This window comes from Vigna unguiculata, chromosome 3 (assembly GCF_004118075.2).
Source record: "Vigna unguiculata cultivar IT97K-499-35 chromosome 3, ASM411807v1, whole genome shotgun sequence".
NCBI lineage: Eukaryota > Viridiplantae > Streptophyta > Magnoliopsida > Fabales > Fabaceae > Vigna > Vigna unguiculata.
In genome coordinates, this window is record NC_040281.1 from 57,185,551 (window position 1) to 57,201,047 (window position 15,497).

The following is a 15,497-nucleotide window of genomic DNA, read 5'->3' on the forward strand; positions in this document are numbered from 1 at the left end:
TGCTAGTTTCATCCACATAGCAAAATTTAGTACATAAAATTAGATAATTTTTTCATATATATATATATATATATATATATATATATATATTTGATAAGGTAGTTTTTTAATAATTTTTAGTACATCCAGATATCAATATTATGTTATATCCAAATCTTGTTTATAGCTATTGTTCTTTTGCTGTTATATTTTTTAATTATTCATCATTGTTTTAATTATTCGATTATTTTTAATAAATTGTTTTTTTTTACTGCTAAATCATAACTATTTTACATTATATGGAAAACAAGTTTTTTACGCTAATAAGATTTTAACTTTAATATATATACAATTTTTAAGTCATATAAAATTAAAATAATTTATAATGAAAAATTTAAATTATTTAATATGAAGATTCGAGTTCTGATTTATATTTTCTAACCTTAAACTAGTGATTAATTAGCTCAACTAAATATTTTAATTTATTTTTTAAAGTTCTTACTAAATTTCATTAATTTTATCAATGCATACTTCAAAACCTATTTTGTTTTACCATCATGTTCATACGGATAATTTTATAATTTTTAAAATATTAAAATATATTAAATTTGAATTAATCTTATTTAAATTATTTTATTTTAAAATATTTTATTTAAATACAATTTTTTTTTTATAAATTATAACCAACTATTATAAATTTTAAATGATTTTAAATGATTTAAAAACATTAATATTGATTATATTTTTAATTAATAAATATTAATATTTTTTTCGGTAAAAGTTTGTAATTTTTTATTAGGCTGTGTTCGTTTAAACATATTGTTAGAATTTGTTGATTTGGAAACGATTTTAGCACAAAAGTAAAGACAGATCTGTGGGATAATTCCCAAACCCCATCTTTTTATTCTTGCAAAGATTTTAAATAATAGATGGTAATTTTACTTTCATAACCCTGTTTGTTAAACATATTATACACACATATATATATATATATATATATATATATATATATAATTTCATATTATTTTTACCATAAAAAATAATTTAGTAATTTTTATATTCTATATATTATAACTTTTTATTTTATTTACCACATTAATCAAATCACTCACAAACTCTCACAAAATTAATTTTCAAATTTGTTTACTTTAAGCAATTTTTTTGTATAGATAGTACTATAGAAACATATTGGAAGTAAAAGATTTGTGCAGACGGATTTAGAAAAAGTTATCACAATTTCGAGTTCAGATTCTCTACTAGTTTTTTAGGTATTGTTCTCCGCTGAACATTAAAAATATACTGTGTTAGTATTTTAAATATTTTTTTAATATATTTTAAAACATCAAAATTAATGATAATCAGTGTATTATGAAGATACAGTAGAGGAACAACACAAAAAAAAAACCAACAGAAAATCCAAATTCCACAATTTCATCTCACCATACCAGCAAAAATTTGTATGAATATATCATTTTTGACCTTTTTCTCCTCACATTTTAATATTCTATTATATGTAATAAATAATAAATAATGATTATTATATTAATTATTAAATATATATTATTTCTTATATTTATATATATATATACAATAATTTATAATAATAAATAATATAATAATATAAATTTAATAATTATTTTTAATAATATATAATAATTATTAATAATTGTAATATTTATAATTGTAACTATATATAATAATTAAAATATTATTAAAAATATAATTTATAAATTCTTTCAAAAGAACTGACAAATTCATTTATATATATTCACTTGAATCCATGTTCACATTCTTCCTCGAATCCATTCATTCAAAGGAATACGACCTTATGTTATGTCTACTTACACTCATTTACTGGGTAAAGGGAATAAAGAGGCATGATTTGAAAGCGAAACATGCGTTCATTTTCTGATATTTGAGAGCAAGAGAAAAAAGAAGAATAACATGATTATCTTATTTTTCCATCTCTTATCCACTGTGCTAATTTGGATGTGATTGCTAGTATGTAAAAGGCTCTCGTACCCTTATAACTATGATAATAATGTTTTTAAATTCACGCTTACAACAAAAATTAATATATCAAATTTCTAAATTGTTTATCAAAAAAAATATAGAATATCTAAATATACTGTATTTTTAATATTTTTATTAAAATAATTATCTTTTTTTTTTAATTTATTCATTTAAATTTTTTTATATAATAAATTTAACTTATCTAAATATAATTTTAGATTACTTTCAACATAAAAAATAATTTGGTAATATTGTTTTTCTTTTAATTAAATTTAATTTTTAATATATCATATCAATCAAATCACTCACAAACTTTCACAAATTTTACTTTTAAATCTACTCCTTATCCTTTTTACACTAAGATCCTTTAAAAATAACGACACAAATATCTCTTTCAAATCCAGTCAAATTTATTATCACCCTCTCTTACAAATTAATATTTCCAAGTGAACAAGTTAATGCCAACTACTATTTAAAAATAAGTTGAGAGTTGAGGATTTGTGGTTGACTTTTCTTATCAATATTAACCGGAAATTTCTTCAATGGGTTAATGTTGTGAAAGTTGTTCCACTTAACATTAGAAAAAAAACATATTAAAGAATAATACTTGTATCAGAAATGAATAAAGTTATTATAACTATAAAAAAAGAAAATAATTACAATAAACGTATGTAAATAACGTTTAATTCACATCTTCAAAAAAATAATTTCTTTGACGATAACTAAAAAAATGCAAATTATTATCAAATAAGTGATAAGAGTGATATATACTAACAAACTAAGATTATAACAATTTATATATGTTTTCATTCTTTAAACTAATTTAAAATTGAAATTCAAAATTTGTAATATATTTTAGTTCTCAAACTTTATAAAAGAATAAATATAATCTTTTAAATAAAATGACATTCATGTATTGTTTTAACATAATGAGATTCTAAATTGACATTTGTGATGAAACATATCAATTGATGTAAACCAATTAATGTTTACACGATAAAAAAATTTCACATAAGATTAGAAATATTATAATTGTTTATTTGTAAAATTTAAAGAGTAGGTTATATCAAAATTTGGAAAAAAACAAATTCTATTTTTATCTTTAAAAACTAAAAATATATTTAGCTCATTGAAAAATAATCAATCTAATAGCTTCTTTAGTCAAGTGGATTACAACCAACCGAAATTAAACTAAGAAAAATATACAAATAAAAAATACATGTAAATTTGAGAAAATAAAAAATTAAAGTTCAAACTCTTTTTTTAGGTGAAATTTAAAATTGTTTCTTTTTTAACTTAATTATCCTAATCAAATTCTAGGATGTAAATTTCTTTCAAAAACATTTACCTGAACAACATATTTACTATAATGAATTTTAAATTATTTAAAAAATAAATCATCTCATTAACAAAAAAATGTTAATTACTATAATGATAAATTTAGGTGTAATTTACAAAATAAAAAATTATTGATTCTAAAATAGTTACTATTATAAATAATAAATATAATTGGTCTCTAAAATTTAGTTACCAAGGTTTTAACTACAAAAAAAAATTATTTATAGATTTGTCACTAAAATATTAGATACCAAGGTTTTGATTACTAAAAAAATTGATTTATAAATTGGTAACTAAAATATTAGCTTTCAAGATTTTGACTACCAAAATAATTAATTTATAAATTAGTCTCTAATTAATTATGATCAATTTAACGATCAATTATATTTTTTATTTATAATAATTATTTTAATAGCCAATAATTTTTTATTTTATAAATTGATAACTAAATTGATCATGTGATTAATAAATTTTTTTATCACTAAATTAATTATTATTTAAGAGTTTTATCGTGGTCTTAAAATTTTCTATCTTTTTTATAAACTAAAATATGTATACAATACAAGTGAAAATATAGAAATTTCAATGTATATCCGCTATTTATTCGGTTTACAAAAGTTATAAATATATATTATTATTTTTATTTTATGTAAATTTTTATTACATAAGAATAAGGTAATTAGATATATTATTTATTATATATCTTATATTAAAATTATGCTATAACAAAAGTAATAGTTTTATGGAATTTAACAATATTAGTAATTTATTGAGTATAGAATACGAGGAGTTATATTTTTAGAATTTAGGTGGAATCATTTTCACGTTATGTCATTTTTTCTTTTTTTTTCACTATGTTTTAATTTTTTTTATATTAATATATTTATTGTAAAATTTATATTATAATTTAAAATATAATTATAAATAAAATTTTAATTTTTATATCATAACTTTAAAATATAATTATGAATAAAATAGAAAAAATTTGTATATACTAAATGAAGATGGTATTATATATTGTTATAGATAATATCTTAAATATCTTCGATATATTGTAAATATCTGAATTTTTTTAAAAGAGATTTTGAAGGTATGAAACAAACAAAACTATATTTAGTAGAAAACTATTCAACCATGTTGAATCGAAAGGTCTAACTTGTGTTTATATACTACTTTTCAAAAAAGAAGTATTATATCACTGTGTAACAGGTTTAGAAAAATTGACTGGTACAAGTAATTAGTTGTTAAAGGAAAAATTGGCTATGTTCAGAAATGGGTAATTATTGTCTTTCGTATAACTTTTAGGAAAATGTCTTAATCCCGTTTGCCATTTTCTTTTGAAGTACAATGATGACAGGTTTAGAAAATGGTTGTGTTTATATATATGTATTATGTATCGATTATAGATAAGATAAATAATATATATATATATATATATATTATTTACTTGTAAATCTTATTTTATAAACTATTTTATAAAATTGAATTTTTTTTAAAGTGTTACTGTTCTTATAAGACAAAAAAATGTTTATTATTTATGAATTTTTTTTCTTAAATAATTTTGTTTTATCTATCAAAAAGTTTTGTAGATAACATTAACATACGTGGTTAATCAAATTTGGAATTGTTATGAGGAGGAGGTTCACTTGTAAAATTTTTTTTACCTTCAAGTCATTACGAGAAAAAGAATGGATACGAGAGTAAAATAAATATTAGATGATCATACTTTTTATGATAGTATGTATTTAATAAATTATTATTTTAATATTTTAGAGATATATAATAAATTATTATATCATAATGTATTAACATCAATAAATGATTTAATTTTGTGTCCAATATGTATATATCTTGACATTTGAATATGTCTCCACTAAAAACAAAATAAATTTATTAAAAAATCATAGTAATATTTTCTGTAAGTATGACGTGAAATTTTTAATATGGGATCAATGCCTTAATGGTAGTGCTAGAATGTTGCTTCTACCATTTATTTAAAAATAAATAAACATAAAATGTAAATCATTCATATAACAGAGTTTAACTATTGTGAAAGCAACATCTTTTTACTAGAAAAGAGTGTGGTTGTTATGAGTTCAGAACACATCTGAATTTTATGTTATGAAGAATGATGCTATCTGCCAACAATTTGAGTGATGGTTCCATCGTCGACTGAAACATTTTGCAACGTTTGACACTCATTCACATCGTCCTTGTCTTCCACTCTTGAAAATGCTGGTTTTTTGGGGATGGCATGAGATTTATCTTGGTTTCTCAACATTGCACAAACTTGTAGCATTGAAGGCCTATCACTTGCATGTTCTTGGACACATAACAAAGCGATTTCCATGCATCTCACTAGTTTACACTCTGAATTTCTATCATCCAATGAATCATCCATCACCTCCATACCCTTTCCTTCTTTCCATAATTCATATGCCTGATGGCACCCATTCGTTTCATAGTCAAACATCATAATATATAAATGCACAATAATATTTTGACAATTTTTCCTTACAAACTGAGGTGACATCTTCTAAGTGATTTTAGAATAGGACAATGTTACTATAATTTTCATTTTTTGACTTTCATCCTTTATTCCTTGAGGTGACTTAGTGTGAGTTATTGATTAATGTACCATTGTCGTTTCTTTTGAAAGAATCAATGATCCTAATTAAGTCACATCAAGGAGGTAAAGTATAAGAATCAAAAAATGGAAGTCATAGGATAATTTTTCTTTGGAATATAAAGAAATGAGAAAATGATAAAATGAAAAGCAACTTAAAAGATGTAACCTCATATTATAAGAGAAAGTTGTTAAATTTAGTTGTTAAAAAATTATTTTCTTGTATAAATATATAAATCTTCAAAATTTGACCAATTAATTAATTGCTACTTACATACTCCAAGAGCTTTAAATCTTCCTTCTCTCCGTAAAAACCATGTGTCTTCTTGCCACTTATAATTTGTAGAAGTAGCACCCCAAAACTATACACATCAGATTTGGTTGAGTACACACCTTCTCTTACGTATTCGGGAGGAACATAACCACTGCATAATTAATGGGAAGAACTTAGTAAAGCTTTGCTGTAAAATATGTAATTATGAAAAGCTCAAATGGAGGAACCAGTTTTATGTGCTCACTATGTTCCCACAATCTTGTTTGTGTTGGCCTCCTGTTCATTTTTTATGAATATTCTTGCCATCCCAAAGTCTGAAATCTTTGGCTTCATCTCTGCGTCTAACAAAACATTGCTAGCTTTTATGTCTCTGTGAATTATGGTGAATCTCGAATATTCTTGAAGATAAAGAAGACCTTGCGTAACTCCCTCGATGATATCAACGCGCTTATTCCAATCCAACAAATGTCGTCTCATAGCATCTGTGAGGAATTTCATGACAGAAGGTTAAAAAAAATCATACCAAGAGGTTCAAATTTGATTCTTAGTTAACAAAAATGTTTAATTGTTGAATCATATTAAGAGTGATAGGAAATGAACTTTAAATCTAACTCAATCTCACAAATCCAACTTATAATTTACACTAGTTTATATACGTTGGAAGTCTCACGTCGACTAGAGATAAAGTCAATTCACAATATATAAGTGAGGTGCAAACCTCACCTTACAAGTTGGTTTTGTGGGATTGAGTTAGGCTTAAAGTCCACTTCTAACATAGTATCAGATCCAAGTTAGAGTCTATCTAACGAGCTTTTGTGGACATTCTGTTTCACCCGATATCGGATCGCTAACGAACTACCAACTAATTTCTAGTCCCACACACGAGATGAATATATCTCAACGGTGCAAACCTCACCTTACAAACCGATTTTGTGAAATTGAGTTAAGCTTAAAATCCACTTCTAACACTATATTATAAAATTATCTCCAGTTAATTTGTGACTTTAAAACAATAATATAAAAGATAAAAAGAGAATCAAACCAAAAAGGTAGAAGTCCAAGCTCTTATTAGGCATGTACTCATACACCAGCATCTGCTCCCCTCGTTCAACGCAGAAACCTAACAACCGAACAAGATTCACATGTTGTAGCTTTGCCGTTAGTGTTACCTCATTTTTGAATTCCTGGAATCCTTGTGTGGAAGCTTTTGATAATTTTTTCACAGCTATTTCTTCATCATCAGGTAGGATGCCCTGAAGGAACAACACACAGACACATTATTAGGATCTTCATCATCTGACAAGACACTCCACAGGAACATTATTTCACCAACCTTGTAAACAGGACCATAACCACCTTGTCCTATCTTATTTTGAGGTGAAAAGTCACATGTAGCCGCTTTAATGTCAGAAAATCTATAGCCATGTAAATCTGGAGTATTCCCATGAAAAGGTTCTGCAGCTTCTTTGTTATTCAAGGTTTTAGTCCAACAACCTTTTGCAGCATTCAGCATTGTCCCTGCATATTAAAGTAATAATATATAGTGATTTAATTCATACTAATTCTAAAATCGCAAATAAATATAGATAGCTGAAAATTTTACCAGTTCTTCTGAATATTCTCTTCTTTTGAAAGTAGAATGAGATACCTAACATGAGAATAACGGTAGCAGTTACGCTCAAAATTATCACTAACAATTTCCATTGCTCCTCTTTGCCGTCTTTAACCTGTTCAGCTGAGAACGTAACAGTTAAGTTATATATATTTCAAACAGTACATATATTACAAGTTATTAGGTCAATTATAGTAATTATATATACTATAATTATATTTCAAACAGTTAATTATTTATTTTTACACTTAAAATCATATTTAAAAGTAATCATTCATGTTATAAATATTTTTTATTTTTATTAAAATAACAATTTTGTAAATATGGTTTTTTTATTCTTTTTTATGAGAGAATTTATAATTAAGTGAAAATATAATTGCTTTTTAGATATTTTTAATATTTATGTTTTAAAACTCGAAGTTTTAATTCTAGTACTTGTTATTTAATATATTACTTTTAAATAAAATTAAAAAAAAAAGACATTAAGTGTCTTGTAATAACTAAAATAAATGTAATTGTTGTTTTATTAAACCTTAAAAAGATATAAATGTGTATTTTAAAATCAGAAAGTGTAAATCGTGATCTTGGAAAAAACAAAGGTAACAGAAGGTATTTTATGCATGGCAGTTCATTTAGGAGAAACCTTTGGAGAAAATTGATTAGTTAATTTTTCAACAATGATATTTTGACAATTTTTTTTATAAATAACATTTTACAAGTGATTTTGAAATATAAAGAAGAGAAATAGAAAAATGAAAAAATAAAGAAATGAAAAATTATTTTTAAAAATGTTATCTTAAATTATAAAAAGAAAGTTTTCAAAATTTAATTGTTAAAAATTTATTTTTCTTAATTTTTATATCCCATCTATCACAAATATACCGTAATTAACACATAATGGAAATTCAAAATCTGTCTACCTAAGGATTAGGCCGAAAGACCGACCTATTAACTCATCAAATTTGAAACACTTCATTTTTCTAATATAATAGTAAAGACGCAATTAATTATGTAAATATTTACTAGATTTAATATTATTAATTAAATAAATAAATTAGTTTTTATATTAAATACACAATTTAAATTATTAGTTAATATATAATTTAGTAACTAAAACTATAATTGTCAAAACGGGTAACTCGGCTCGACTCGACTCGACCCACCACAGAGGTTGATCATACAACTGTCAAAATGGGCCGTCTGGCCCGGCCCAACCCACCACGGGTTAGTCACTTAGTAGCTCAACCCAACCCGACTCACTTATTAACGAGTCAAAAAAATTCGAATCCGGTCCGGCCCACCACGGTTGGTGGGTTAAACGAGTTGGCTCACTAGTCCACTTAATTAAAAAATATATAATTTTTTTCTTAACTCAGAAATTATATTTCGGATTAAAATTTAAATAAACTTGAATACAATCTCAATATAATCCAAAATGATGTTAAACTCCAATACAAACCAAAATAAATAAATAAAAATACAAATTACTATCTAAGATCAAAGCATTATTGTGACTTATCCAATCTTTTATTGAATGCAATACTTTTTTCAACAAACTAATTATACTTTTATTAGTTGAAGTTAGGTTTCCATTTGTCAATCCACCAATGTGTTTGGTTAAAAAAACAGTAAAGTCCAACATAATGTGTGTCACCATGCAGGTTGGTGGGCCAACCCGGGTGAGTCGGGTTCTTGGTAGGCCGGGTCAAAAATTGACCCGTACTGAAATTTGTAAAAAGATTTCAATCTAACCCGACCCAAACCCGTGGTGGGTTGGATTGGCCCACGGGTTCTGACCCACTTTGACGGCTCTAATTGATCAATTAATGAGCCAATCCAACCCGACTCACTTATATATTAACGAGCCAAAAAAATCCAATCTGACCCGGCCCATGGTGGATTAAACAGGTTGGCTCACGAGCTTACTTAATTAAAAAAATACAATTTATTTATTTATTTTTTGAGTCAAAAGTAGATTCTAATTCTAATTAAAATCTAAATAAACTTTAATACAATCCAAATATAAACCAAAATCATAAAAATACAAATTATTTATATGTTAGCTAAAAAAACCTATAATTATATTTCTTGCTTCTCTGAAATTAAGTATAAATGAATTAGTGTCATATTTTTTTATATGGACAATTCATGTGTAGAATATGCTAAAATAAATGATGAGACAAATATATCATTATAGAAATTTTGTGAAATTCAACTCACACTTATAAAATATAAAGATGAATTGAAAGTCTCGTATTATTAAATAGAAATGAAAAGTTATATATATATATATATATATATATATATATATATATTAACGAACCCATAAATATTAAAACTTAAAGTATTTTAAAAGTGATATCAAATTTTTATAAAAAATAATTTTTTAACTATTAAATTTTGGCAACTTTCTCTTATAATCTTAGATAACATCTTTTAATTGATTCACTAGTTTTCCATTTTTTTATTCTAAATATTCCAAAATCATTAAAAGATATCACCTCATATTATAAGAGAAAATTATTAAAATTTAATAATTAAAATAACACTCTTGAATTCCTATATAACAACTCATACATCCACAAGGATTAATCTTTTTATTTAATAAAAACGGGGAAAAAATGTGTCTGACACTCTCCCAAAAATACATTCTTTTGACACTTTTTTAATAATGTAATAACGTGTAATACACTTCTAAACTAAAAATTAATATAAATATAATTAAAATAATATCATTATTGAGCGTCAAATTAATGTAATATTTTAGTGTGAATGTATCACCACCCGTAGAAAAAATCCAAGAGAGCTTTATACCTCTAGTGGCAAAAGAAATAAAATAATAATAATATTAAGAGTGTTGTTTGTGTTGTGTACCTGCTGCGCGAGCGAGTGTGGAATTGTGGTCATCTTGGGAAATTTGCCAAACATAGTAACCAAGCAACCCCATATCTCGGGCATACAACACCTTCCTCTCAACAGCCTCAACATCGTCATAGCCAATCCATGTCGATCCAAACATGCAGTAATTTGTAACATAACTCTCATTGTAATGTACTGCAACCCCATTTTCCCGAACCTTATCTTTAATGTCCCTGTAGCTTATGAACCCTTGGTCGGTATCATCTGCCGGACCAGTTGCAACTGCTCCTATTGTGTTGCTATCATGATTTTGGAGTTTCCATGCACACCCGAAGAAAGCCAAACCCAAAATCAACTTCTTCGCATCTAAACCCTTCCCAATCCAAGCCCTGATATAGTAGTCCGTGTTGATGTGAGTAACATCATGAGGGTCATACAGAGCTGAAGGTGCAGCAGTGAAGTTCTGCGACATGGGTGTACGGTAGGAGTAGGTATTAACATGTACCCAGTTGAGGTTACTTCTGATCGAGTCCACTGGGTAGGACCCTTTATTCAAATCTGGTGAAGCTTGAACTGCAGCAGTTAGGATCAGTTCTGGGAGTGAAGAGTTATTAGCTTGGGCTTCAGATTTTGCCGCAAGCCGCCATTCTTGGAAAAAGTGTCCGAGGTTGTCTGCGTCAGAGGATGTTTGGATGGTGGACCAGGAAAGGTCGAGGCCCTGAAAGGCGTAGAGTCTGGCCATTGTGATGGAAGATTGGATGAAGGGTTTCCTGGAAGAGGCGTTGGAGAGCATGGATCGGATGGCGGCGGTGTTTTGGTCGCCGCCGGTGGAGAGGAGAGTGGTGATGGAAGGGTTTTTGAGTTTGACGGTGTGTGTGAAAGTGGAGAAGGGTTGGTGGTTGGTTGAGGGGAGGGAGATTTGGAAGGTGGAAGTGTTGACTTGTGCGAAGGCGCATATGAGATGAGTGTAGAGCGCAGAGTTTATATCGGATACTGCAGAGTTGCTGCCGCTGTACCAGTAACCGATTTTGAACCATGATTCAGAAGCTTCTTCTGATGAGGATTGGAACATCAGAAAAGTGATGAGGAGAACAACTTTTCTGGGCGACATTGTTTTGTGCAGCTTCTTAGGTTGTTACCTTGGAGAAATTCATAGAAATACATCACATTACATGTAGGCCCAACATGCAGAGAAATTAACGTGTGAACCCAGATGAGTAGGACCCGAGGAGATAACACAGAACAGCCAATTCTATGTATATACCTAACTAACGATATTTTAACACACTTTGACGTAGTCTTCGTGACTTTTTTAAATGCAATTTTTAACAGTCTTTGAGACTTGTTTTAAATACAATTTTTAACAGTCTTTGTGACCTGTTTTAAATACAATTTTTAATTTTTTTTAGTCGCTAACCAAGAACGAATTGTCTAGATGATTACAAATCTAAATTTGAAATGTTTCGAATACATTTGAACAATACAAATGAATTCTAGCTTGGCACTCTTTTTGTTTTAGTGTGCTTTTTTTGTATTTTAGGGTTGGTTTGAATTTAAATTTGTAAATATGGATAACCAAGGTGAAGTGTGAAGAGTGAGTACAACATCAAAATTGAAGTCCTTCTGATACAAGTTGGTTTTCTTTTTTTTTTTTACGACTTCACTTCTCTGGTATACTGAAATAACTGTCATGACTTATGATGACTTTTTTTTTTTTTTTAAAGACCAATATGTATCATGACGACTTCACCGATAAAATTGTTTTAAAAAAAAACAAAAATAAACCAATCCATATTTACAATTTCCACTTCAAACCAACTCCAAATACAAAAAAGTCGTGCCTATCATTCTTGGATTTCCTTGCTCGGGTTGTGGCTCCATTCTTTTCTTGTGGGTTGTTTTCTTTCGTTGCATTTTGTGGTCGTTGTTGTCAGTTTGGGTCTGGCTTTTTTTGCTAGCTTCCATTGGGGCGCACCTCATATGTGTTTGGTCTTCGTGTGAGTGAAGCCCATTTGAGCAATTTCGAGTACAATACATATAATCCTATTTCGTTGATGATAAATAGTTATATTAAAGACAGACTATTTGAGTGGTTCATCGTCTTGAACAATTTAGTGAAGATAAGTAAAAATCTTTTATTTGAACTATGTAGAAGGTGGGTTGAAAGGAGGGATGGTTTGCAAATTATCAGACCTACCATGTCTGATAACCGGTGCACATAAAAAAAAATAACTAGGATAAGGATTTTGAAAATTCTTTTTTAGTCAATTTTGCGCATTGTATTTGTTTGATATTTAAAAATTTGACTTTATGGTTTCAATTGTTATAATTTATAGATATAAAAACGAATTTAAAAACTTTTCTTTCAGTTTTCTTATTACAAAACTCTACTATGAAAAAGTAATATCTAAAAAAGAAACTTAATTTCTCATAATACTTCTACATAAAATATGATTTGAAAAAAACTTTTTGAAGCATGAAATACGTTTTGGAAATAAGTTTTCGAAATGAATTTTTTTTCGTATTTGTTTTTTCTTATTTTTCCTTTGCAAAGGCAATGGTGACGGATATAACGACAATTGCGACAACAACAATAACGGTGCAATGGTGAAATTTTTTCAAGTCTTCTCCTATTATTGAGAAGATAAATATTATTAGCAACCTTGGAAAGTGACAGAGTAATTATATTGAAGATATTACAAACATATCTATCTGCAATATTATTTGACAACTGAAGAACACAAATACATATATTTATTTTATCTTTGTAATAACAGAACATGGCACCTGAGTTTTAATTATGAAGTCAAACCATGACTTTTTACATTTGAACTCTTCATATTATACCTACATCTTCCACGTACGGTAAGCTGCAATGCAATACAACAATAACCCACATATATATATATATATATATATATATATATATATATATATATATATATATATATATATATATAAATAATATTTTGACAAAAAAAAAATTGACAACTTTCTTTTATAACTTAAATAATATTTTTAAGTGATTTTGAAATATAAAAAAATTAAAAAGAAATAAAAAATCACTTAAAAATGTTATCTCAAATAATAAGATAACGTTGTCAAAATTTACTTGTTATAGTATCATTTTTCAACAAAATAAGACATTATTATGTTTAATTAGTCAAATGGTATCCATTTTCGTTTAGGTGTCAGTTTGGTACCCGCTTTTAAAAAGATGTTAAGTTTCAACTTTTGAAAAAAATGTCTCAATTAGGTCTCTTTTAAAAACAATATCAAACTTACACATCTAAACAAAATTTGATATTATCCGACTAATTAAACCATATTATTATTACGTATCAACAAATGGAATGAGGAATTTTTGACAGTCACCTGTTTGAGAAAGAGCCCAGTTGTTGTCTGAAGCAACCTGCCAAACAAAATGGCCAAGCAAACCATTGTTCTTGCAATAATTAACCTTGGCAGCTACACTCTGGACATCATCATAGCCAATCCATGTTGTTCCAGCATAGCAATAATCAGTGACCAGAGTTGAGTTGTAGACACACCGTGCTCCATTCTGGCTCACAAATGCCCTAATCTGGTTGTACCCCATGGACCCATCTCCACCAAAGGCAGAACCATTAGCAGGAGCATACAATCCATTGTTACTCCCATTCCTCAAACGCCACGCATAGCCATAATAGGGTATACCCATTGCTAGTTTTCGTCGAGAAACACCGGCGGCAATCCAAGATCTGATTCCTTGATCTCCACCCACTTGGTATGCTCCGGAATTTGTCTGATAATTCAACGAAGCCGGTGCTGCTGTTCTGTTGGGGAACCAATTTGGACCGTGGAAATCATAAGACATTACATTTATAATGTCAAAACTATCATTCATTGCCTTAGAAGGCATTTCCAATGAGTAGTAGTCGGAAGAGCGAAATACTGCACAACTAAGGAGCAAAATCGGCTTCCCTGAGTTTCTAGCTTCGCTGATCAGAGAAGTTCTGAATTCTCTGGAGAATATGCCAAAGTTTTGCATGTCTGAGGGAGTTGATGGATACTCCCAATCGATGTCAACGCCGTGGAAGTTGTTTGATCGGGCTAGTTGTATTGCCGAGTCGATGAACGATTTTCGCGAAGTGGGTTGACTCGCCATTGCTGAAAAGGTTGATGGATTGGAAGCTCCACCTCCTATGGATAATAGGGTTTTAACAGAAGGGTTCTTCTGCTGAACGGTTTGGGTGAATGATGAAAACTTAGCAGAGTTTGAAGAGGAAATTGTGACTGTGAAATTGGTAGGGTTCGTGTCGGCAAAGGCACAAAAGAGATGCGTGAAAAGTGTGGAATTGATGTCTGCTGCTGGGGAACCACTATCTGCGAACCAATACCCTCCTATGATGTTTTGTGCAGTGGATGCGTGGAGATGCAGCATGAAGAGGAAAAAGGAAACCACAAATTGAAACTTGTTAGAGTAAACCATTGCCATTGTAAAGAAGATTATGTTTCTGTTCTCTGGTTGTGAAGTACTTGGTTGTTCTTGTTAGCCATATTTATAGTTTAATTTTGAAAAAATTATTTTTTATTTTTTTACTCTCATTTTTTATTTTTTCATATGACCTAGTGTGAGTTATTTTTATTTTTTTTAAAATAGTGATATATTAATTAATAGTCAATACTAAATCACTATATAAAAAATAAAAAAAAAATTAAAAAATGAGAATGATAGTATTATTCTGTTAATTTTACACGTTGTTGATCAATACATTGAACTTGCACCACTTACGTACGTTGCATGCAATTGCATT

At 27.9% G+C, this 15,497-nt stretch overlaps 2 protein-coding genes across 2 annotated transcripts; both read right to left on the reverse strand.

Annotated features, from left to right (window-relative positions):
* Positions 1-5,289: 5,289 nt before the first annotated feature.
* Positions 5,290-11,909, reverse strand: LOC114175226 (cysteine-rich receptor-like protein kinase 10). The gene is made up of 7 exons (XM_028059991.1): positions 10,717-11,909; positions 7,834-7,965; positions 7,564-7,748; positions 7,273-7,483; positions 6,475-6,712; positions 6,231-6,381; positions 5,290-5,770 (listed from the first exon to the last, which is right to left on the reverse strand). Exons 1-7 carry the CDS (start codon positions 11,810-11,812, stop codon positions 5,465-5,467), a joined length of 2,319 nt encoding a protein of 772 aa, XP_027915792.1. The 5' UTR covers positions 11,813-11,909; the 3' UTR covers positions 5,290-5,464.
* Positions 11,910-14,006: 2,097 nt separating this feature from the next.
* LOC114174919 (class V chitinase-like) lies at positions 14,007-15,202 on the reverse strand. Its single transcript, XM_028059651.1, has one exon. The coding sequence runs from the start codon at positions 15,176-15,178 to the stop codon at positions 14,036-14,038; it is 1,143 nt and encodes a 380-aa protein (XP_027915452.1). The 5' UTR covers positions 15,179-15,202; the 3' UTR covers positions 14,007-14,035.
* Positions 15,203-15,497: the final 295 nt, after the last annotated feature.

What these genes read in the sequence shown, in the direction of transcription:
- LOC114175226 (XM_028059991.1), bottom strand. Translation starts at nt 11,812, where the DNA reads ATGTCGCCCAGAAAAGTTGTTCTCCTCATCACTTTTCTGATGTTCCAA. An exon ending in CTTGGACTTCTACCTTTTTG is followed by an intron (nt 6,713 to 7,272) that starts GTTTGATTCTCT and finishes AATTCCTCACAG; the next exon opens with ATGCTATGAGACGACATTTG. An exon ending in AACAAGATTGTGGGAACATA is followed by an intron (nt 6,382 to 6,474) that starts GTGAGCACATAA and finishes TTAATTATGCAG; the next exon opens with TGGTTATGTTCCTCCCGAAT.
- LOC114174919 (XM_028059651.1), bottom strand. Translation starts at nt 15,178, where the DNA reads ATGGCAATGGTTTACTCTAACAAGTTTCAATTTGTGGTTTCCTTTTTC.